General features: G+C 36.3%; 2 protein-coding genes across 2 annotated transcripts; one reads left to right on the top strand and one right to left on the bottom strand.

Moving 5' to 3' along the window:
- The first annotated feature begins 156 nt into the window (after positions 1–156).
- LOC107800052 (endoglucanase 16-like) lies at positions 157–2,931 on the top strand. The gene is made up of 8 exons (XM_075220853.1): positions 157–435; positions 565–777; positions 864–1,064; positions 1,154–1,231; positions 1,327–1,476; positions 1,589–1,697; positions 1,798–1,961; positions 2,216–2,931. The coding sequence occupies exons 1-8, from the start codon at positions 217–219 to the stop codon at positions 2,546–2,548; spliced, it is 1,467 nt and encodes a 488-aa protein (XP_075076954.1). The 5' UTR covers positions 157–216; the 3' UTR covers positions 2,549–2,931.
- Positions 2,932–3,780: 849 nt separating this feature from the next.
- Positions 3,781–6,892, bottom strand: LOC107800051 (mitogen-activated protein kinase kinase kinase 20-like). Its single transcript, XM_016623191.2, has 2 exons — positions 6,838–6,892; positions 3,781–4,962 (listed from the first exon to the last, which is right to left on the bottom strand). The coding sequence occupies exons 1-2, from the start codon at positions 6,890–6,892 to the stop codon at positions 3,860–3,862; spliced, it is 1,158 nt and encodes a 385-aa protein (XP_016478677.1). The 3' UTR covers positions 3,781–3,859.
- Positions 6,893–24,445: the final 17,553 nt, after the last annotated feature.

Here is a 24,445-nt window from a genome sequence, read left to right as displayed (position 1 = left end):
AATGCCAAAGTCCAAAAAGTTTTAGCCATTGATTATCCACCTCAAGAAAAACATCTTAAACAAACACCATTACTATCTAACTTCCTAGTGAGTGGGTTGTACCTATTTCCTCTCATTTACTTCTCCAAATTAACAAACTTTTTTCTAATCCTTTTTGGTGCTTAGCTTATTCATCAATCGCAATATTCTTCACTTAAGAAATCATTTTTATTAGTCATGAACATTTCTGTAATAAAAGCATTTGGAACCTTTCTTCTTGCATGGTTCATTATATTTCAAGGTCATTTTGTGGTTGTATATGGAGATTTTAATTATCAAGAAGCTCTTACCAAATCGATTATTTTTCTCGAGGCACAACGATCAGGAAAACTTCCTCCTAATCACAGGCCCTTATGGAGAGGAGATTCTGCTCTTCAAGATGGTCAAACTGTAAATGTATAGCTCTCTCTCCCCTTCCCATTTTATTACTATATAAGATGTTGTGTTATGTTATGTATGTTCCCCCCAAATTATGGGCTGACATTAATTGTGTAAATACTAAAATTTTTGTATTTTTATATGTAGGTTGACCTTGTAGGAGGATACTATGATGCTGGAGACAACGTAAAATATGGTCTTCCAATGGCTTTCACAGTAACAACTTTAGCATGGGCTGCTATCGCGTATCAATCACAGCTCCAAGCTGCTGGAGAATTAAAAAATGTTCAGTCTGCTATCAAATGGGGCACTGATTATTTCTTGAAAGCCAGTTCTAAGCGTAATCGTCTCTATGTCCAGGTTGGTCCCAAATCCCAATAGTTTCCAAGAATATTGAGAATTAATGTAGTCCTAAATTTATTCTAATCGTGCATTATTTTTGAAAGGTTGGAGATCCAGTGAAAGATCATGAATGTTGGACAAGGCCAGAAAACATGAAAACGCCGAGAACTGTACTAATGATAGACCAGAATAATCCTGGAACAGAGATTGCAGCTGAGACTTCTGCAGCAATGGCGGCTGCTTCTGTTGTATTTCGTGGAACCAATCGTACCTATGCCCGTCAACTTCTCAACAAGGCCAAACTGGTACTCATTCTATCCTCATTGTGTGATGTTTTATATCATTTGGCTCCTAAATATATGCTCATACTATTTTTTTTGGGTTTGTGGCTCAGCTTTTTCAGTTTGCCAAAAGCCATAAAGGAACTTATGATGGGGAATGCCCTTTCTATTGCTCCTTTTCTGGCTTTCATGTAATATCCCTCTCCCTTATGTTCATTTTATTATATGGTTAATTAGTTACATGCAAGTTATTGTAATTTGTCCCTAAAATGTGCAAAAAATGTAGGATGAGTTGTTGTGGGCAGCAACATGGCTATATAGAGCAACCAGGAGGCCGACATACTTGGAATTCATACAAGAGGAGGCTACTACTGCAACTGTAGCTGAATTTAGTTGGGACCTTAAATATGCTGGAGCTCAAATACTCCTCTCTAAGGTAATATTTAAAACTCTTTCTTTATATAGACGCGAACATGTGGTGCCATGCAACAACACCAGGGCACAATTGGGGTCGAAAAAAGTGCTGATATTCGGTCCATAATATGCAGTTCTATTTTGAAGGGGAGAAAGATTTACAGAATTTTAAGCAACAGGCTGATGGTTATATTTGCTCAGTACTTCCACATAGCCCCCATCACCAGGTTTATATATCTCCAGGTACTTCTTTGTTTTGTACATCGAAAAATTCATGTCTTTCATCTATTGAGCTTGTTTCAATGGTTTAACATGTTCAACTGCCAAATGTGTAATTTATCAGGGGGTCTGCTTCACCTTAGAGATGGAGCTAATACTCAATATGTTACTGCCACAGCTTTTCTGTTTAGTGTTTATAGTGATTATCTAGCCAAGCATAAGCAAAAGGTCAGCTGTGGTAACAAACAGTTCAATTCAGCTGATCTCATGGCCTTTGCCAAGCAACAGGTAATATATATTAGCACTTTTCTGATGCTTCTCGCAATTTTAATCTTAGCAATAGGCCAGCCCTGGATAAAAATTTCTAACGCCGTCATACTCATGAGAGCTATTTCTGCCACTGTATTTTTAGTGGAGTACTATACTTTTTATTTGGAACAGGAGCCGTTCTAAAACCTTATGCCCGTGTATGTGGGCACATCTTTAAATAGCGATTGAGAAATGAAAGCACAAAGTTTCTTATGAATAATTAAAATATGCAGATGGACTATATACTAGGCAAAAACCCAAGAGGAAAATCATACATGGTTGGTTTTGGGAACAAACCTCCAACTCAAGCTCATCACAGAGGTGCCTCTGTCCCGAAAATGTCTCCAAACAAACTGGTGGACTGCTCCATGAGTTTTGTGTACTGGTATAACACAGAAAAACCCAATCCTAATGAGCTAACAGGCGCCATTGTTGGTGGTCCTGATCGATATGATAACTTTGAAGATCGTCGTTCCACTTCAGCCATGACTGAGCCAACAACATACACAAATTCTTTGGCCGTTGGTGTCCTTGCAAAGCTCGCGAAGCACCATGCCCTGTCTTGATCACCTAGCCACATGTTCATTATGGGGAAGATTTCTGAAGGTGTACAAGTTATTTTTTGCAGATGAATTGACAGTATATATAGTGATGTCTTTGTAGGTCCTATATATGTAGTGACAGCCTCGGATAGCTGGCTGCAAGGTATCGGGGCAAATAAGCTCGAGTTTGTCTCTCTTTTTTTCAACAGATCAGATGTGTTTAACTTAGAATAGGATTCTTTTGATGGTCTAGAATCTAATGTACTACTCTTGCAATGTTGATTAGTTACATAAAGTCTGCACCCAAGAAGAGTACTTTCTTGTGGTGGTTTTATAGATGAAATATTGTGTACATTTGTAAGGAAACACAAATTTGAATAACAGTAATTCCAAGATCCTTACTATGAGTTAGTTTCTAACAACACAAATCTCTCAACCTCCCATCAACGGAACAGTGTCTGTACTTCGATTTTTTCCATATGAAAATCAAACGACGCATGCATGTCTATGACATCATATACTCATCTTTATATCAAAATTATATTTGTCATGCCCAGAATACAAGCACTCCCTTCCATTTCATTTAAATCAAGACGTTTCAATGTAGAGTACTTGACAGGTAAAAGCATTGTTTCTAAATTGGGTAACAAAAGAGTGAGCACAGATATGGAAACTAAAAACGCAGAAGATCAGCAATATTAAAGAAACCAATAACATTGCAGATCAACATTAATAACAAACTCAAAAACTGAGTAGTGTTTATGCGAGGCTGGCTGCTGCATCAAGTACAGGAGCTCGGATGCCAAAAAGAGGCAATACGTCAAAATCCAAAGAAGGAATAAGAACAAGCTTCGAAACATTTCATTCAACTTTATGATTTGTACAAGCCAACATCAGAAGATAACAACATATATGAACCTGCAACAGAGTTTGCAGTTTGACTAGCAGTATTAATGAATGAAATAAAACAGAACTATGCAACTATTTTACTGAGGCATGTATTGCAAAACTGGTTCCACTCATCAATGGCAAAAATCATACACAAAAGAAAACCTTTTCTTTGTAAGGAGTACTGATTGACTAGCTATAAGCATATGTACATCAGTCAATTATATTTTTTTTAACTAAAAAGGGGCTGCACCTGAGATCATCTTGATCACAGGCTGCCTACGTACCCCCAACAAATCCTAAAGAGGGATCAAGCCCACACGTAGTTCTTTTACATACTATATTACAAATCAATTATCAATCTGAGTATCTACTTTCAGTATCACCAGCAGCCTTCCGCAAGTTCCCTTGTCTAATTTCTTCAGATTCCCTTCTCTGATTATTGCATCAATGTCCTATGATCAGATCACGGTTATGTGGTTGTATCTTGAATGCTATCTTCTGCTGCGGTCTGCGTAAAATGATCTTTATCTTCTTAGTTGTCTTTGTTGCTGGCTGGATATTGTCTTCTACTTTGGATGACGGATGGTTCAATAGCATGTCGCCTGTACAACGTGAACTGGGGTTCTTGAATGCTATCTTCTGCTGCGGTTTGCGTAAAATGATCTTTAGCTTCTTAGTTGTCTTTGTTGCAGGCTGGACATTACTGTCTGCTACTTTGTATGAATTCAGAAACGGATGGTTCAATAGCATCTCCGCTGTCCAACGTGAAGCGGGATTCTTGACTAGACACCTCTTCAAAAAATCTTGTGCTTCATTCGACAACTTTGCGTTCTGAAACATTGGTTCCTCAAACCCGATTCTGTATAAAACATTCGAATCTTGACTATCTTCATCTGATTCCCACAACGGTGTCCCCGTCATCAACTCGTAGACAGTGCAACCGAGAGCCCATATATCAACTTCTGGTCCGTACTTTTCGTCAACCAGGGATTCTGGTGCCAAATACCTTTCAGTTCCCCTCAGTCCATGCTTTTCTGCCCTAGTCTGTTCCAAAGTCATAGAGAGCCCGAAATCTGCGATCTTGGCTGTTTCATCAGTGCCCACAAGAAGAATGTTATCGGGCTTGATGTCGCAATGAATAACTCCTCTGCTGTGTATGTGAACGAGCCCTAAAACAACATTCCTCGTGTGTTTTCTAACTTCAAACTCTGACAGTCCTTTTCCTGAGTTGTAGTTGTGAAGATGATCGGCTAAGCTTCCTCCGGAGGCATATTCGAGAAGTAAGTTGTAAACGGCGACGCCATCTTGTAGTTCAATATTAGGTCTGAAACAGTGGATTACGTAAGGCGAGTCTGCAAACATGCTGAGGAATGCCTCTTCATCTTGCAATGATTGAGAGCGATGGAGTAAGCAAGATTTTATGGCGATGAGAGGTGGAAGCCGCTCTAACGTGGGAGGCTGATTATCGGACGTAGAAGCTAAAGAAACAACCCCAAATCCACCTTCACCCAGTATTCTCACTCTCTTCCACAAGAGGGAAGCCATTTCTGAAAGTAATTTGTGAAATATCACTATGTAGTTTGTGAACGTCTGCTGCTGCTGCTTATATGTACTCTCACGTTATAAGGTGAAGTTGACGAGTATTAGGAAATCCCAATCCATTATTAATTAGGTTTCTCACTTTCCTTTTCCTATTTTTACTTACGGCTCTATTCATTTTTTACGCCACCTCAACTTTTTCTTGTGTTAAAAATAAAAATGCAAATATTTTATTTCAAATGAGGCTAGGGTCAGTTAACGAATTTGATTACTTCTAATTTTAGAAGACAAATGGCCAAAAAATAACACAAATATAACAAATTTCTTTTGTTAATAGGATTATTTTGAATATTTTGTCAGTTACTATTTTTATATGTTCCAGAATTAGGCTTCTTGCAAATTTCGATGATAAATTTTTTCATAGTGAAGAACGTCTTTCATAGTAGATTTTTACTCAAATTTGGAGTACAAAAAACTAGGCCAATTTTTTTATGAAATACTATAATCGTCCTTTTGATTTTTGCACGTTACTGTCAAATCCTCAAGAAAAAAAATTATTTAACACATAATAGTATAAAGCATGAAGATTTATGTAAATTCCTCGGGGATAGAAACATACTGAATGTGGCAAAACGTGATAGTGAAGAAAAATTAAAAAATTAGCTTTCAAGTAGGTTATTTTTTAACTTTTAGTTATCATATAGTCATATATAATGATTTATTTGTTACAACTATGTCTTTCTTCTTGCTTCATTTTAATATATAATGTGGACTTTACTCTAACTTTTATTCTTTTTAATTTCATCTAAGATATGATGTCTATTTGTTTCAGCTGCATATTTCTATTTTTATTTTTGGCCGAATTTGTAAAATGTTTTGTAGGAACTGTATCATTTTAGCCAAATAAAAAACGGTTAGCAAAAATAATTGAGTACCAGTTGTGTATATTTTTTGTTTTTATTTATTTATATATAATGTCTATTTATTTTAATTTTGTATTTTTATTTTCCAGTCAAATCAATAAAAAAATTTGGCTACAACTCCATTATTTTTTACCAAATAAAAAAAGTATAGCCAAAATAATGGACTTGCAATTGTACACTTTTTTTATTTCTTTCTTTTGATGCAATGACTATTTATTTCAATGGTATATTTTTCAGGTAGAATCTGTAAAAAATATATATTTTAGAGCTATATAAAAAATTATAGCCAAAATAATAAATTTCAAACTATGTATTTTTTATAACTTTTTAAATTTCTTGACCAGAGGCGGACCCACGTTGTGGTTTGAGGGGTCACGGGACCTCGTTAGCCTCGGCAAAATTTTTGTATATATATCTTATGTATATCTATACATATACATAGGACCCCTTAAATATTTTGTGCGTGCCCCAATACAAAACGCCGGATAGGAGAAGTGGCCTTGTGCACTTAAGTTCCCTGCTTCTGTTTTATCTCCTCCTTCCCATTTTAGTTCTTGCTTTAATACTTAGCAAATTGCTTTATTTTTTAATTTTATCTTCTTCTTTTTTTAATTCAATTATAGTTTAGCACTAACACATAATAGGTTAACTTAATTAATTTTCTTTTTCAAATTCCTCACTTAAAATTAAAAACCTCAAATTGTAATTTATTGCTCCACAAATAAAAAAATATAAATCATTCTGCCACAACTTTCTTTAACAATCACTTTGACCCCGACTCGACAATGGTAACTAAGAGTTTGAGACTCTTTTACGCTTCTTTGACTATTAACACCCTTAATCTTGATTTCTTTAGTAAGTTTTTGATAATTTAAAGTTTGAATGCCCTTTTGATCATTGACCCCTTTTTTAATTAAAAAACTAGAAATTTTAAAGCGTGAAACATGCTTAATCAAATACCTTCCGCTCCGTAACAACCATTTGCGAAGAAATCTCTCTCTCTTTGTTCGGTCATCGGTGTTTTTTTTCTTTAGAACTTTTTGTTTATACTTGGATAATAAGTCATCATAATCATTAAGTTTTCAAAGAGTTGTGCGCTGAATTTTATCGCTAGTGATTAGCATATTGCGGTGCCTCCGTTGTGCTCAAATCTTGGGTCCGTAATCAACGTATTTTTCGTAATATCCCTTCTGCTGGTTGACACTCTCTTTGCCCCTAAAACTTCGAACCGAAAACCCTGCCCATTTCAGCAGTTCGTGCAAGATCATTATATTTGAACCTTTATATGCTCTCACTCAAGATTCGAAGCAACAAGTCAACAACAATAACAAACCTAGTGCAACCCTACTTGTAGGATGATATCAGATTTGTTATTGTTATTGCTTCGAATCTTGAGAGTCAAATAATTTTTTTTATCACAATTTTTATATATTTTTCCAGTATCAAAATTTTATTTAACAAAATCTTATAGATTTCACATCCAATTTGTCTATTGAAATTTAAGAATTTAACCCTCGAAAGCCAAATTGCATCAAGTAAATTAAAACGGAGGGAATACTGTAATTGTAAGATGTCATTCTCTATGTTTTGAATCGTCAATCCAAACAATTGAGATCTAAAATAATGTTTCTTCTTTCACAACCCAATACGATCACCGATACAATGCATCGATATTCCAATAATTTTAATATTAGTAAAAACTTATTGGCATTCGGTATTTGCACAAAGACAGAGCCAAACTTTTAACTCTATGAGTTCTGAATTTTAGAACTACAATTTTAAGTATTAATAATGGAGTTCTAAATTTAATATATGTTATATTAAATAAATTTATTAACACAAATACACTTTAATTTTGAGCAAAAGTTACTAGTTCCGATCGACCTCGTACCCAGGCTTCTTGCTCCGCCCCTATGTTTACATCAATGCATTTCTACCTCTAATGTTTTCTATGCAATAAACACTCGGTGTTCAGCCTGCAGGTTTGAGATATGTTGTAATTACTCTCCCCTCCAAATTTTATATGTTACTTTTGTTTTTTCCGCATCTTAAGAAAATATTAATTAAAAGGAGAATTTGGCCAAAATAATGTTATTTTTCTTTCATTTAAATTTAATACTACATATTGATTTCACCAGATTAATCTCTCTCCTCACGTTTATTCTCTTGTTTTTTCTAAAACGAAAAGTATTGTTCTATTTGTCAGTTGTCACTTTCGCTAAAATGAGTTGTTCGAAAATACTTGTCATTTTAGAATATCAAAAAAGAATTAATTTTTTTTTCAATTTACTCTTACTACTCTATGTGAACACCTAATTTTTGTACTATTTAACACCTCCTAAAATTATTAGTGTTTTGTTATTTTAATTATTTTTCTCAATTTTTATGATTTTAATTGCATATTTCCTATAATAAAATAATAATAAAAAATAGTTCTTTCTTCATTTGTGCATTTTAAGAATTAACTAGCTGTTCAGTTGGTGAATTAATCTAGTTAATTGATCATTAGAATAAGTTATTTAATTAATTTATTTGTGTAAAATTAGTTTAATAAGTAGGATTAAGGAAGAAAATTAGCCAAATTTGAAAGAAAAAGTGCCCAAGAGTGCAAGATAAAAGGCTGCCATTGAAAGGGTCTGAAACTACGTAGTTTTGCCTCAAAACTATGTCATTTCACTAAATGAAACAAGATCAAATCATACCCATCCATTTCATCTTGATCCAATGGATCTCATTCACTCTTGGCTTAGGTATTTAAAGCCTCAAAAATGTGAAAATTGTCCTTATTTTTCACCCATAATTGTTTTCTCCATCTTCTCTCTTCTCTCTCTCTACGCTGCCCCAGCTCCGCCCACCGCCGCCGACCGAAAATCGCCGCCGCCGGCGGACCACCTCCAAACACCTCCAAATTCACACCGTGTAATCTCCACAACTTCCTCCTTCCATATCTCCAAACCAAATCCTTCAAAAATCCCTCAAACTCCTTGAATCTTAGATCTAGGAAACTTTCCGTCACTTTTTTGCCCAAATTCTTGAAGCTCCAACCACTACCACCCCACAATACTTACATTAATGGATAGAGCTCCTCAAGACCTAACTATTGATGTCAATTTCACCATGAAAATCCGGCGATCAAAATCCGGTCAAATTTCGGCGACCTCCCCGAACACCCTCTTTTGGCATACCACAATTTTTTCGGCCATTAGAATTATAAAATGGTAATTTTCGGACCATGTAAACTCATAAAATCGAGTTGGAATGAAAGATAATGAGCTGGGAAATATTAGTAGCTTTATCCTTCTATTGTAATTCATTTTTATATGCTCTTGAATGTTTGATAATGTTATAACGATATGTTAGTTAATTAAATTGTGTTAAGCATCTTTAATTATTTTTATTTTTGTAAAGCATTAGATATAATTCCACTGGCATTTGGTTGTCTGAAAGGAGCATATATATTAAATTTGAACCTTTGTAGCCATGTTTGTCCCTTTGTTATTATTATTATTATTATTATTATTATTATTATTATTATTATTATTATATTTTAGAGTCCCAATAATCTTTTTTTATCTCTTAAAAAATACTTATTTAGTAAGGTAGTTAAGTTGTAGATTAGAAAGACAATCTGTAAACATATTTTTGTAAATAGTTGGCTACGGATTGCAAATAGCAAGATATGGCCAAATCTGTAACATAGCTTTAAAAGGCCATATCTGCAGATTTAAAGTCCAAAAACATATGAAATTTTGGATTTTGTCTTGGACATGAGCCCATTTGACTCCATCAACCCAATAGTGGGCTGTCTCATTCAATGTCAAGACTAGCCCACATCTTACTAGTTTTAAGCAATGTCAATTAATAATTTTCTCTCATTACTCTCATCTTTTAAATTAGTACTCATAACAATAATTTTCTCTCATTAGTTAAGTTATAGATTATTATTCAAATCTTTTCTTTAATTTGTTTTAAAATAAATAAAAACGGACATAAGAAAAGCATAAAAATCAAATAAATCACAGTTTATCCAAGTTTAATTCAAGCCAAGTTGTAGTCAATGAAGCAACCGTGCTAGAATCACGGGACTCAGAGAATGCCTTACACCTTCTCCTCGGTCAACAGAATTCCTTACCCGGACTTTATTTTTGCAGACCAATAATAATAGAGTCAAACCTTCCTTTGACTAGGGATTCAAATAAAAGGTGACTTGGAACACCAGTAGAAATCAATTCCAAGTGGCGACTCTGTAAATAAAATAATCCCTACTTCAAATTTGTCACTTAATTGGAAAAGCTCTTTAACCCACAATCCATAACACCCACATTATCTCTTGGAGGGGTAAAAGGGGTGTGACAGCTCTAGCGACTCTGCTGGGGACAACCAGAATTCGAGCTTGTATATTGACTTTATTTGGCTTTATTAATTTTTTATATATAACTGTGATCTATTTGGGCATAATGTGTTACTTGCTTGCTCTTTACCGCTTTGATATTGTTGAACCGTTTTATAAATTGTCTTCTTGCGCACCCCTTTTGAGTCTTCTGAATACAACCCCGAAAATCGCGGATACGCGCCCCATTCTTTGTTGAGATAAAGCTGGTGGGCCTGGGCTCCCGATGAAGGATTATTAGTCACCCATATTTAAGAACGGGGAGGGTCCAGTAGTTAAGCCAGAGAAGTATTGCTCCCGGTACGCTACCCCTTCCCAACTCGAGTTGTTCGCTCGTTTTATGGTCAGTCTAGATACGCCTCATCCCCTAGGACTTTTAAAATATAGAAGAACAAGCCACATGACTGGTCATCCCTAGTAGGATCATTTTGTTGCATCATATGTACTTGACTTAGCAAAGCTCGGCACAGGGGCCGAGTCCGTATAAGACAGGTATCCTTTTTGAGACCATCATGTTCACTTATGTGCTACTTATTGCATAATTTGGAAGGCTTGCTTGCATTTGTTGATCGGTTTTAGAAAATTAGTTGAGCAAAAAAAGAAAAAGAAAAGTCATTCCCCAGTTTTGTACAGGTAATTCGTTTTTACCAAATAAAAATAATATAAAAATGGTCTAGTCTTGGTTTGAACTATGCAGGTCCGATTCTCACAATTTTAGTGGGGTACGTAGGAAACCTTCGTCAGGGTTGGCCCCCAATTTTCAAAAAAAAAATAAAAAATTAAATATATTTCCCTTTACATCCTTCTTTAGAAAATAATTTCTTAGAGACCCCAATTTTTAAAAAATCAAAAAAAAAAAAATTCAAACAAAAATCACAAAAAATAAATAAATGAAAAAGAAAAAATCGAAAATTCCAAAAAAAAAAAATTGTTGAATTCCAAAATATTTTTTTTTCTGCTTCAAAAGTTTTTCTTTCAAAAATTGAAAAAATAAATTTCGAAATTCAAAAATATTTTATTTCTTCTTTAGAAGTGTTTATTTCAAAAAATTCCAAAAAAAAATTCAAACAAAAAGAAAGTTTAAAATGAAAAAAAAAATCTTTTTTATTAATTCTTTCTTTCAACAATTCAAAAAACAAAATGAAAAAAAAATCGAATTTCAAAAAGAATAAATCGCTCTTCTTTAGAAGTCTCACATTCAACAATTCAATAAAAAAAAAATTCTTTCTTCTTTTGAATCCTTTCTTCTACCAAAAAAAAATCCAAAATTATTTTCTTTGTTAGGAGCTTTCGTGGAGTTATTTATATATGAGTAAAAAACGAGAGTTAGTTTGTATACTTTATTTCTGATTTTTTCTGAACTACGTAATGATCTGATTCATGCGGCGTCATGATACGTAGGCAATCCCCATCGGATTCGATCATAACCATAGAATTAATTGAGGAAAAAATAAACTAAAAAAAAAAGAAAGAAAAGAAAAAAAAGAGAGAAAAAAGAGAGTGACAAAAAAAAAGAAAGGAGAATGCCAAAAAAATAAAAAGCGACAGAGACGAAAAAAATCAAGAGTGATTAAATAGAGGTAGAAATAAAAGAGGTACATACTTAAAGGGTTAGTTAAGGCCGGGATGAAACATGCAACCGTTCAAACACATGGTAGAAACGTTTAACTATTAGGTGCATTGCATCCCCAACGTGCAATTTCCTATGTGTTAAATGTCTCAAAACCAACCAGGTTGTGGTGTGAGCAAATTAGTCAGTTTCTGTTCAGGTGGTTGGTTTTGTTGGTATGCAGTGATGAACGCGCAACCTTGCACGCCGCCACAATATTATACACAAAATCGAGCTCCACCTCCCAGAAATGCACATCCTTACCCTGCTCCATATAATCCCCAACCAAATGATCTCCGATACAATCCTCTCCCAAGAGAGCCTTTCAGAAAGAATCAGTTCACCCCTATCGGTAAATCGTATTCAAGCTTGTTCCAAAAGCTAATCATGCTAGATCTATTGCAGCCAGTGGCCCCGAAATGGCCGAATCCCTAGTCCCCCTCGCACCGAGCTGACGCTAGGTATGAATACCACTCTGGAGCAAAGGGACACAGTACAAAAGACTGTTGGACTCTCAAAAGGGCAGTTGAAGATTTGATTGAAGCTGAAAGAATCATTTTTCGGGATGAAGAAGCTCCTGACGTGATGAACAATCTGTTGCCTGCCCACAACATCAGGCCAATGGTCGGAATGATTTGTGAAACTGAGGAATTTGATCCGACACTGAAGGCCAATGTAGCCATTGCCGAGACAGAAGAAAAGCTAAAAAATGGCCGCCAAGCATGAAAGTTCCATATCAGACCGGAGTCTTAGTAGCCAGTCTTGCTATCCTTTCTGCGTCCGAATTATCTTAGGGTGTAATCCGGGTGTTTTACTTTATTGTCTTATTTTCCGATGTAAACCCTTCTATAAAAAAAAATCAAAAATCAAAAATTGAAAAAAATCAAAAATCAAAAATCAAAAATCAAATGAAACTAATATTTCGTTGTCTAGGATTGTCTCTTTTCTTAATCTTGTCATTTTCTTATTCTCTTTTTAGTTCTGTTAAATGCAGATTTCAATAACATGACATGCTTGAGGACTTCAAGCCCAGATCCTGAAAGCTGTCAGGCCTCGAAATAATAAATCAAGGATTAGATCGAAATGAAGATAAAGTTTAAGGAAATAAAACAAAGAGTTGGAACAACTGAAGGAAAATTGGTTCCCGGATTGGAAAGGACTGTACATTGCAACAAGAGTACTGCCAAAAGAGTGCGTTGCGCTTGGGACACATCAAAGGAAATGTCCCTGAAATAACTGTCAATGCAAATGCAGTCAAAAAATACTATGTTGGATCCTCCATATAGTACTAATATTCTCCAATTGGGATGACGAAGGCTTTCATTCTCGCTAACCAAACACTATCAACCCTTTGCAAATCCTTTGAGCCGGCTCCCATTCTTTGATCACCCACTTTGGAACCTGAAAGTGTTATTGAAAAATGAAATGAAAAAAAAAGAAGAAAAAGAAAAAAAAGTACAAAAAAAGAGGAAGAAAAGACAAAGAAAAAGAAAAACAAAAGAGGAAAAGGAAAGGAAAAAGAAAGAGCAAACAAAACAAAACAGAAAAACGAAAGAAAAAAAAAGTTCTCTGAACTACGTTCGACTTGATTCCGAAAGGATACATAGGCAACCTCTCTCTGGGGTTCAGTCACACCAAAATAAAAATCCAAATTCCCCCAAAAGTGAAACTGGGGCAGATGTTGTAATGGTCCGGCGATGATCCCGCCTGAATGATTCCAAAGTTGTAATTCGATCCAAATCATTTTTACCCAAATCCTTTCAACTCCTTCCGATCAATCGGTGAGAATGTTCAAGGCAGAGAATACGACTACTTCGATCCGATGCAATAAAAATGAGAGAAATAAAATGAGAGAGTCTTATTGGTGAAAACCCACACGGGCACCATTAGGCGATGGTAAGAAGAGAAATGAAAAATAAGAGAGTTTTGTTAGTGAAAACTCGTAAAGAGCACTATAAGGCGAGAAGAAAAATGAGAGAGGTCAGCTCGTGAAAACCCGCAAAGGGCGCCCTTGATCGAAAAGAGGATCCTCACAGCCATTGGCACCGACAGAGTCCTGGCAAGGTTTCTCGATTTTGAAGAAAAAATTGTGATGAATTTTTGAGAGTCGGACAGTTTACACAGATCAAGCATCCAGTCCAAAAGGCATGTCATGTTCATTGAAGTCCGCATGTACTCCAGATAAGTCCTCTTTCCTTTCCCCGAAAGGGACACTTCTTGTTTTAAACTCATTCTCCATTCTATTGTTTGTTTTCTTTGAATCCCTTTCGGTCTAACACTATTCCGAAACTAAGACAAAGAAAGGATGGCAAGACTGATTTATAGGGTTCTCATTTGGCGTGAACTAATATGCAGAAAGGCACCCAGCCTCGTACGGGCATCAAGTCGACCCCGACTAGCCATGGCGACCGATGCTTCGAAATCAAAACTCTTGGAAAGAGAAAATCAAATGGAGCGCCTATAAAGACAAATGAAGTTGAAAAGGTTGAGTCCCACATGGCTAACCGTCTCGGCAAAGAGTTGAAAAAAGCCAAGGCATCCCAAATGCTCTGAATTTGAAGTTGGGAGAAAGAAGCCAGAAAAGAAAGGCCAACGAAGGCGAAATAAAATTGGAAAAGGTTAAGTCCCACGCGACTAGCCGTTGTAGCAAAGTTTGAGGAGCCAAAAGTTCCCCAATGCTCCGAAGAAAAGAAAAGAAAAAAAATGATGAAAAAAAAGAATATAAAAAAAAGAGAAATCAGAAGGAAAAGGCCTACGAAGGCAAGATAAAGTTGAAAAGGTTGAGTTCCACCAACCAATCATCATGATAAAGTCTAGATAAGCTAGAGTTTCTCCAGAGTCAGAAATGCAATCGGTATTCAGGAAGCAACCAGTTTCAGTTGAAAGGGCCGAGATCAAGTGATCAAAATAATCAAGGGTACAAAACCAACCACCACTTTGAAAACTCACAAATATTTCTTTGTTTGAAGCAGGAACACAACATGCAGAATGGTGATTCTAAAAGAACGAATGTCACCAAACCTTAACCCAGGTAGAACATTTTCGCCTATGGGATCCAGCTCATTGTTCCGGGTAGAAGCACTCTTCGCTCAGGTTGTTTTTACGCAGCTTAACTCAGTTAGAACCTTTTCGCCTAGGGGGATCCAACTCATAGTTCCGGGTAGAAGTACTCTTCGCTCAGGTTGTTTTTACGTAGCTTAACCCAGGTAGAGGGATCCAGCTCATATTTCCGGGTAGAGCTACTCTTCGCTTAGGTTGTTTTACGTAGCTTAACCCAGGTAGAACCTTTTTGCCTAGGGGGATCCAACTCATATTTTCGGGTAGAAGTACTCTTCGCTCAGGTTGTTTTACATTAGCTTAACCCAGGTAGAACCCTTTCGCCTAGTGGGATCCAGCTCATAACTCCGGGTAGAAGTACTCTTCGCTCAGGTTGTTTTATATTAGCTTAACCCAGGTAGAACCTTTTCGCCTAGGGGGATCCAGCTCATAGTTTTCGGGTAGAAGTAATCTTCGCTCATGTTGTTTAATACAGTTTAACTCAGATCGAACCTTTTTTCACCTAGAAGGATTCAACACTTTATCAATAATACATGGTGCTAACACCTGATTCTATTTCCTTCCAGTAAGATAGGGTACCGACCCCTGGTTACAATTCCTTTTAGTAGTACGGGATACCGATCCCTGGTTACACAATCATTCGTTACCAAATTTTATCTCTTTTAGCTAGTTTATACTACTACTTCTATCTGCCTTTTCAATAAATTAGATAATTTACAGATTTCTCTAATAACTCACAAAATTTTTCTAGTGCCAGACTGGGTCAAAAATTTTTTTGTTCGTTTTTGTTTGTCTTTGATGGTTTTGCAGGCTCGGCCGTATAACACAAGTGAAGATTAAAGCTTGCAGTTTCAGTTTCTCATCAGAAGGAAGATGTCTTTCGATCACAGGATAGTTGGAGTTAACTTTGATAATGTGTCAGTAACCCAGCTTCTCAAGATTCATCTTCTCAAATTCAGATCAGAAAAGCAAGCAACTGAAATTGAGTCATAATCGTTTCTTCAAAGAGTATCAAAATCCAATCTAAGGTCAACGCAAGCGAGCAGGTCAAGAATCAAGATTTGACTCCAGAAGACGCATAGATAGGAATTTTGTACTCTTAGTTTGCAGACATATATAATACTCTTTTTTTTTTGATGTAAGAAGCGAGTAACAGCAATAGCAACAACGACGGCAACAACAGAAACAGTCTTAACTCTAGTGTCCGGTAGTCCCATCTACCAAATTTTTCCAAAACTACACTGACCTGATTCCTTTATAGCCAAGGATATGTAGGCAGTCTCAGAAGCAAGGTTCGGTCACCTTTTTTTCAAAAAAAAAATTGCTTCCATTGGAGTGACATGTGAGCAAAAATTAGCTATGGCATTCACTTTTCTTTGCACGAAAACTCTTCATGTTCTCAAGCAAAGAGGGGCAACTGTGAGCACCTAATTTTTGCACTATTTAACACCTCCTTAAGTTATTAGTGTTTTGTTATTTTAATTATTTTTCTCAATTTTTGTGATTTTAATGGCATATTTCCTATCATAAAATACTAAAAAAATAGTTCTTTCTTCATTTGTGCATTTTAAAAATTAACTAGCTGTTCAGTCGGTGAATTAATCTAATTAATTGATCATTAGAATAAGTTATTTAATTAATTTATTTGTGTAAAATTAGTTTAATAAGTAGGATTAAGGAAGAAATTTGGCCAAATTTGAAAGAAAAAGTGTCCAAGAGTGCAAGATAAAGGGCTGCCATTGAAAGGGTCTGAAACTACGTAGTTTTGCCTCAAAACTACGTCGTTTCACTAAATAAAACAAGATCAAATCATACTCATCCATTCCATCTTGATCAAATGGATCTCATTCACTCTTGGCTTAGGTATTTAGAGCCTCAAAAATCTGAAAATTGTCCTCATTTTCACCCATAATTCTTTTCTCCTTCTTCTCTCTTCTCTCTCTCTTCACTCTCTCTACGCCGCCCCAGCTCCGCCCATCGCCGCTGGCCGGAAATCGCCGCCGCCAGAGGACCACCTCCAAACACCTCCAAATTCACACCGTGTAATCTCCACAACTTTCTCCTTTCATATCTCCAAACTAAATCCTTCAAAAATCCCTCAAACTCTTGAATCTTAGATCTAGGAAACTTTCCCGTCACTTTTTGCCCAAATTCTTGAAGCTCCAACCACTACCACCCCAAAATACTTACATCAATGGATAGAGCTCCTCAAGACCTAGCTATTGATGCCAATTTCACCATGAAAATCCAGCGATCAAAATCCGGCCAAATTCCGGCGACCTCCCCGAACACCCTCTTTTGGCATACCACCATTTTTCGGCAACTTGAATTATAAAATGGTAATTTTTGGACCATGTAAACTCATAAAATCGAGTTGCAATGAAAGATAATGATGCTGGAAAATATTAGTAGCTTTATCCTTCTATTATAATTCATTTTATATGCTCTTGAATGTTTGATAATGTTATAACGATATGTTAGTTAATTAAATTGTGTTAAGCATCTTTAATTATTTTTATTTTTGCAAAGCATTAGATATATTCCACTGGCATTTGGTTATCTGAAAGGAGCATATATATTAAAATTTGAACCCTTGTAGCCATGTTTGTCCCTTTGTTGTCACCAAGCTAAGTTTATTATTATTATTATTATTATTATTATTATTATTATTATTATTATTATTATTATTATTATTATTATTATTATTATTATTATTATTATATTTTAGAGACTCAAATCTTTTTTTATCTCTTAAAAAATACTTATTTAGTAAGGTAGTTAAGTTGTAGATTAGAAAGACAATCTGTAAACTTATTTTTGTAAATAGTTGGCTACGGATTGCAAATAGCAAGATATGGCCAAATCTGTAACATAGCTTTAAAAGGCCATATCTGCAGATTTAAAGTCCAAAAGCATATGAAATTTTGGATTTTGTCTTGGACATGAGCCCATTTGACTCCATCAACCCAATAGTGGGCTGTCTCATTCAATGTCAAGACTAGCCCACATCTTACTAGTTTTAAGCAATGTCAATTAATAATTTTCTCTCATTACTCTCATCTTTTAAATTAGTACTCATAACAATAATTTTCTCTCATTAGTTAAGTTGTAGATTATTATTCAAATCTTTTCTTTATTTTTTTAAAATAAATAAAAACGGACATAAGAAAAGCATAAAAATCAAATAAACCACAGTTTATCCAAAGTTAATTCAAGCAAATGTAGTCAATAAAGCGACCGTGCTAGAACCACGGGACTCAGGGAATGCCTTACACCTTCTCCCCGGTCAACAGAATTCCTTACTCGGACTTTATTTTTGCAGACCAATAATAATAGAGTCAAACCTTCCTTTGAATAGGGATTCAAATAAAAGGTGACTTGGAACACTAGTAGAAATCAATTCCAAGTGGCGACTCTGTAAATAAAATAATCCCTACTTCAAATTTGTCACTTTAATTGGAAAAGCTCTTTAACCCACAATCCATAACACCCACATTATCTCTTGGAGGGGTAAAAAGGGGTGTGACAGCTGTGGCGACTCTGCTGGGGACAACCAGAATTCGAGCTTGTACATTGACTTTATTTGGCTTTATTAATTTTTTATATATAACTGTGATCTATTTGGGCATAATGTGCTACTTGCTTGCTCTTTACCGCTTTGATATTGTTGAACTGTTTTATAAATTGTCTTCTTGCGCACCCCCTTTGAGTCTTCTGAATACAACCTCGGGAATCGCGGATACACGCCCCATTCTTTGTTGAGATAAAGCTGGTGGGCTTGGGCTCCCGATGAAGGATTATTAGTCACCCATATTTAAGAACGGGGAGGGTCCAGTAGTTAAACCGGAGAAGTATTGCTCCTGGTACGCTACCCCTTCCCAACTCGAGTTGTTCGCTCGTTTTATAGTCAGTCAAGATACGCCTCATCCCTTAGGACTTTTAAAATATAGAAGAACAAGCCACATGACTGGTTATCCCTAGTAGGATCGTTTTGTTGCATCATATGCACTTGACTTAGCGAAGCTCGGCACAGGGACCGAGTCCGTATAAGACATGTATCCTTTTTGAGACCATCATGTTCACTTATGTGCTACTTGTTGCATCATTTGGAAGTCTTGCTTGCATTTGTTGACCTGCTTTAAAAAATTAGTTGAGTGAAAAAAGAAAAGAAAAGTCATTCCCCAGTTTTGTACAGGTAATTCGTTTTCACCAAATAAAAATAATATAAAAATGGTCTAGTCTTGGTTTGAACTACGCAGGTCCGATTCTCACAATTTTAGTGGGGTACGTAGGAAACCTTCATCAGGATTGCCCCCTAATTTTCAAAAAAAAAAAAATCAAATATATTTCCCTTTACATCCTTATTTAGAAAATAATTTCTTAGAGACTCCAATTTTTAAAAAATCAAAAAAAAAAATTCAAACAAAAATCACAAAAAAATAAATAAATGTAAAAGAAAAAATCAAAAATTCCAAAAAAAAAAATTGTTGAATTCCAATTTTTTTTTCTGCTTCAAAAGTTTTTCTTTCAAAAATTTTTTTTAAAAAAATTCGAAATTCAAAAAAAATTTATTTCTTCTTTAGAAGTGTTTATTTCAAAAAATTCCAAAAAAAAAATTCAATAAAAAAGAAACTTTAAAATGAAAAAAAAAATCTTTTTTTTAATTCTTTCTTTCAACAATTCCAAAAACAAAATGAAAAAAAAAAATCGAATTTCAAAAAAAATAAATCGCTCTTCTTTAGAAGTCTCACTTTCAACAATTCAATAAACAAATTGAAATCTAAAAAATAAAGTCATTCTTCTTTTGAATCTTTTCTTTCTAACAAAAAAAAAATCCAAAATTATTTTCCTTGTTAGGAGCTTTCGTGGAGTTATTTGTATATGAGTAAAAAACGAGAGTTAGTTTGTGTACTTTATCTCTGATTTTTTCTGAACTACGTAATGATCTGATTCATGCGGCGTCATGATACGTAGGCAATCCCCATCGGATTCGATCATAACCTTAGAATTAACTGAGGAAAAAATAAACCAAAAAAAAAAAGAGTGACAAAAAATAAAAGAGTGACCAAAAAAAGAAAGAAAGGAGAATGCCAAAAAAATAAAAAGCGACATAGACGAAAAAAATCAAGAGTGATTAAATAGAGGTAGAAATAAAAGAGGTACATACTTAAAGGGTTAGTTAAGGCCGGGATGAAACATGCAACCGTTCAAACACATGGTAGAAATGTTTAACTATTAGGTGCATTGCATCTCCAACGTGCGATTTCCTATGTGTTAAATGTCTCAAAACCAACCAGGTTGTGGTGTGAGCAAATTAGTTAGGTTCTGTTCAGGTGGTTGGTTTTGTTGGTATGCAGTGATGAACGCGCAACTTTGCACGCGGCCACAACATTATACACAAAATCGAGCTCCACCTCCCAAAAATGCACATCCTTACCCAGCTCCATATAATCCCCAACCAAATGATCTCCGATACAATCCTCTCCCAAGAGAGCCTTTCAGAAAGAATTAGTTCACCCCTATTGTTGAATCGTATTCAAGCTTGTTCCAAAAGCTAATCAGGCTAGATCTATTGCAGCCAGTGGCCCCGAAATGGCCGAACCCCTAGTCCCCCTCGCACCGAGCTGACGCTAGGTATGAATACCACTCTGGAGCAGTGGGACACAGTACAAAGGACTGTTGGACCCTCAAAAGGGCAGTTGAAGATTTGATTGAAGCTGAAAGAATCATTTTTCGGGATGAAGAAGCTCCTAATGTGATGAACAATCTGTTGCCTGCCCACAACATCAAGCCAATGGTCGGAATGATTTGTGAAACTGAGGAATTTGATCCGACACTGAAGGTCATTGTAGCCATTGCCGAGACAGAAGAAAAGCTAAAAAATGGCCGCCAAACATGAAAGTTCCCTATCAGACGGGAGTCTTAGTAGCCAGTCTTGCTATCCTTTCTGCGTCTGAATTATCTTAGGATGTAATCCGGGTGTTTTACTTTATTGTCTTATTTTACGATGTAAACCATTCTATAAAAAAAACCAAAAAAAAAAAATCAAAAATTGAAAAAAATCAAAAATCAAATGAAATTAATATTTCGTTGTCTAGGATTGTCTCTTTTCTTAATCTTGTCATTTTCTTATTCTCTTTTTAGTTCTGTTAAATGCAAATTTCAAAAACATGACATGCTTGCGGACTTCATGCCCAGATCTTGAAAGCTGTCAGGCCTCGAAATAATGAATCAAGGATTAGATCGAAATGAAGATAAAGTTTAAGGAAATAAAACAAAGAGTTGGAACAACTGAAGGAAAATTGGTTCCCGGATTGGAAAGGTCTGTACATTGCAACAAGAGTACTACCAAAAAAGTGCATTGCACTTGGGACACATCGAAGGAAATGTCCCTGAAATAACTGTCAATGCAAATGCAGTCAAAAAATACTATGTTGGATCCTCCATATAGTACTAATATTCTCCAATTGGGATGACGAAGACTTTCATTCTCGCTAACCAAACACTATCAACCCTTTGCAAACCTTTTGAGCCGGCTCCCATTCTTTGATCACCCTCTTTGGAACCTGAAAGTGTTATTGAAAAATGAAATGAAAAAAAAAGAAGAAAAAGAAAAAAAAATGTACAAAAAAAAGAGGAAGAAAAGACAAAGAAAAAGAAAAACAAAAGAGGAAAAGGAAAGGAAAAAGAAAGAGCAAACAAAATAAAACAGAAAAACGAAAGAAAAAAAAGTTCCCTGAACTCCGTTCGACTTGATTCCGAAAGGATACATAGGCAACCTCTCTTTGGGGTTCAGTCACACCAAAATAAAAATCCAAATTCCCCCAAAAGTAAAACTGGGGCAGATGTTGTAATGGTCCGGCGATGATCCCGCCTGAATGGTTCCAAAGTTGTAATTCGATCCAAATCATTTTAACCCAAATCCTTTCAAGTCCTTCCGATCAATCGGTGAGAATGTTCAAGGCAGAGAATACGACTACTTCGATCCGATGCAATAAAAATGAGAGAAATAAAATGAGAGAGTCTTATTGGTGAAAAATCACACGGGCACCATTAGGCAATGGTAAGAAGAGAAATGAAAAATAAGATAGTCTTGTTAGTGAAAACTCGTAAAGAGCACTATAAGGCGAGAAGAAAAATGAGAGAGGTCAGCTCGTGAAAACCCGCAAAGGGCGCCCTTGATCGAAAAGAGGATCCTCACAACCATTAGCACCGACAGAGTCCTGGCAAGGTTTCTCGATTTTGAGGAAAAAATTGTGATGAATTTCTGAGAGTCGGACAGTTTACACAGATCAAGCATCCAGTCCAAAAGGCATGTCATGTTCATTGAGTTCGCATGTATTCCAGATAAGTCATTCTTTCCTTTCCCCGAAAGGGACACTTCTTGTTTTAAACTCATTCTCCATTCCATTGTTTGTTTTCGTTGAATCACTTTCGGTCTAACACTGTTCCGAAACTAAGACAAAGAAAGGATGGCAAGACTGATTTATAGGGTTCTCATTTGGCGTGAACTAATGTGCAGAAAGGCACCCAGCCTCGTACGGGCATCAAGTCGACCCCGACTAGCCATGGCGGCCGATGCTTTGAAATCAAAACTCTTGGAAAGAGAAAATCAAATGGAGCGCCTATAAAGGCAAATGAAGTTGAAAAGGTTGAGTCCCACGTGGCTAACCGTCTCGGCAAAGAGTTGAAAAAAGCCAAGGTATCCCAAATGCTCTGAATTTGAAGTTGGGAGAAAGAAGCCAGAAAAGAAAGGTCAACGAAGGCGAAATAAAATTGGAAAATGTTAAGTCCCACGCGACTAGCCGTTGCAGCAAAGTTTGAGGAGCCGAAAGTTTCCCAATGCTCCGAAGAAAAGAAAAGAAAAAAAATGATGAAAAAAAAAGAATATAAAAAAAGAAAAAAAAAAGAGAAATCAGAAGGAAAAGGCCTACGAAGACAAGATAAAGTTGAAAAGGTTGAGTTCCACCAACCAATCATCATGATAAAGTCTAGATAAGCTAGAGTTTCTCCAGAGTCAGAAATGCAATCGGTATTCAGGAAGCAACCAGTTTCAGTTGAAAGGGCCGAGATCAAGTGATCAAAATAATCAAGGGTACAAAACCAACCACCACTTTGAAAACTCACAAATATTTCTTTGTTTGAAGCAGGAACACAACATGCAGAATGGTGATTCTAAAAGAACGAATGTCACCAAACCTTAACCCAGGTAGAACATTTTCGCCTATGGGATCCAGCTCATTGTTCCGGGTAGAAGCACTCTTCGCTCAGGTTGTTTTTACGCAGCTTAACTCAGTTAGAACCTTTTCGCCTAGGGGGATCTAGCTCATAGTTCCGGGTAGAAGTACTCTTCGCTCAGGTTGTTTTTACGTAGCTTAACCCAGGTAGAACCTTTTCGCCTAGAGGGATCCAGCTTATATTACCGGGTAGAAGTACTCTTCGCTCAGGTTGTTTTATTTTAGCTTAACCCAGGTAGAACCTTTTCGCCTAGGGGGATCCAGCTCATAGTTCCGGGTAGAAGTACTCTTCGCTCAGGTTGTTTTACATTAGCTTAACCCAAGTTGAACCATTTCGCCTAGGGGGATCCAACACATAGTTCTGGATAGAAGTACTCTTCGCTCAGGTTGTTTTTACGTAGCTTAACCCAGGTAGAACCTTTCGCCTAGGGGGATCCAACTCATATTTCCAGGTAGAAGTGCTCTTCACTCCGGTTATTTTACGTAGTTTAACCCATGTAAAACCTTTTCGCCTAGGGGGATCCAACTCATATTTCTGGGTAGAAGTACTCTTCGCTCAGGTTGTTTTACATTAGCTTAACCCAGGTAGAACCTTTTCGTCTAGGGGGATCCAGCTCATAGTTCTTGGTAGAAGTACTCTTCGCTCAGGTTGTTTTTATGTAGCTTAACCCAGGTAGAACCTTTTCGCCTAGGGGGATCCAGCACATATTTCCGGGTAGAAGTACTCTTCACTCAAGTTGTTTTACGTAGCTTAACCTAGGTAGAACCGTTTCTCCTAGGGGTATCCAGCTCATAGTTTTCGGGTAGAAGTGCTCTTCGCTGAGGGTGTTTTACGTAGCTTAACCCAGGTAGAACCGTTTCGCCTAGGAGGATCCAGCTCATATTCCGGGTTGAAGTACTCTTCGCTCTGGGTGTTTTACGTAGCTTAACCCAGGTAGAACCGTTTCACCTAGGGGGATCCAGCTCATAGTTTCCGGGTAGAAGTACTCTTCGCTCAAGGTGTTTTACGTAGCTTAACCCAGGTAGAACCGTTTCGCCTAGGGGGATCCAACTCATAATTTTCGGGTAGAAGTACTTTTCGCTCAGGGTGTTTTACGTAGCTTAACCCAGGTAGAACCGTTTTGCCTAGGGGGATCCAACTCATAGTTTTCGGGTAGAAGTACTCTTCGGTCAGGGTGTTTTACGTAGCTTAACTCAGGTAGAACCGTATCGCCTATGGGGATCCATCTCCTAGTTTCCAGGTAGAAGTACTCTTTGCTCAGGGTGTTTTACGTA

Source organism: Nicotiana tabacum, chromosome 8 (genome assembly GCF_000715075.1).
Source record: "Nicotiana tabacum cultivar K326 chromosome 8, ASM71507v2, whole genome shotgun sequence".
NCBI lineage: Eukaryota > Viridiplantae > Streptophyta > Magnoliopsida > Solanales > Solanaceae > Nicotiana > Nicotiana tabacum.
The sequence above is the reverse complement of the archived record's forward strand: the minus strand, read 5'-3'. Positions and strand labels throughout refer to the sequence as shown.

Excerpts from the sequence above, each read along its gene's own strand:
- LOC107800051 (XM_016623191.2), bottom strand. The coding sequence starts at position 6,892 with ATGACCGAACAAAGAGAGAGAGATTTCTTCGCAAATGGTTGTTACGGA. Across the intron at positions 4,963-6,837 it reads TGGTTGTTACGGAGCGGAAG|AAATGGCTTCCCTCTTGTGG; the intron begins GTATTTGATTAA and ends AATTACTTTCAG.
- LOC107800052 (XM_075220853.1), top strand. The coding sequence starts at position 217 with ATGAACATTTCTGTAATAAAAGCATTTGGAACCTTTCTTCTTGCATGG. Across the intron at positions 436-564 it reads AAGATGGTCAAACTGTAAAT|GTTGACCTTGTAGGAGGATA; the intron begins GTATAGCTCTCT and ends TTTTATATGTAG. Across the intron at positions 1,962-2,215 it reads TGGCCTTTGCCAAGCAACAG|ATGGACTATATACTAGGCAA; the intron begins GTAATATATATT and ends TAAAATATGCAG.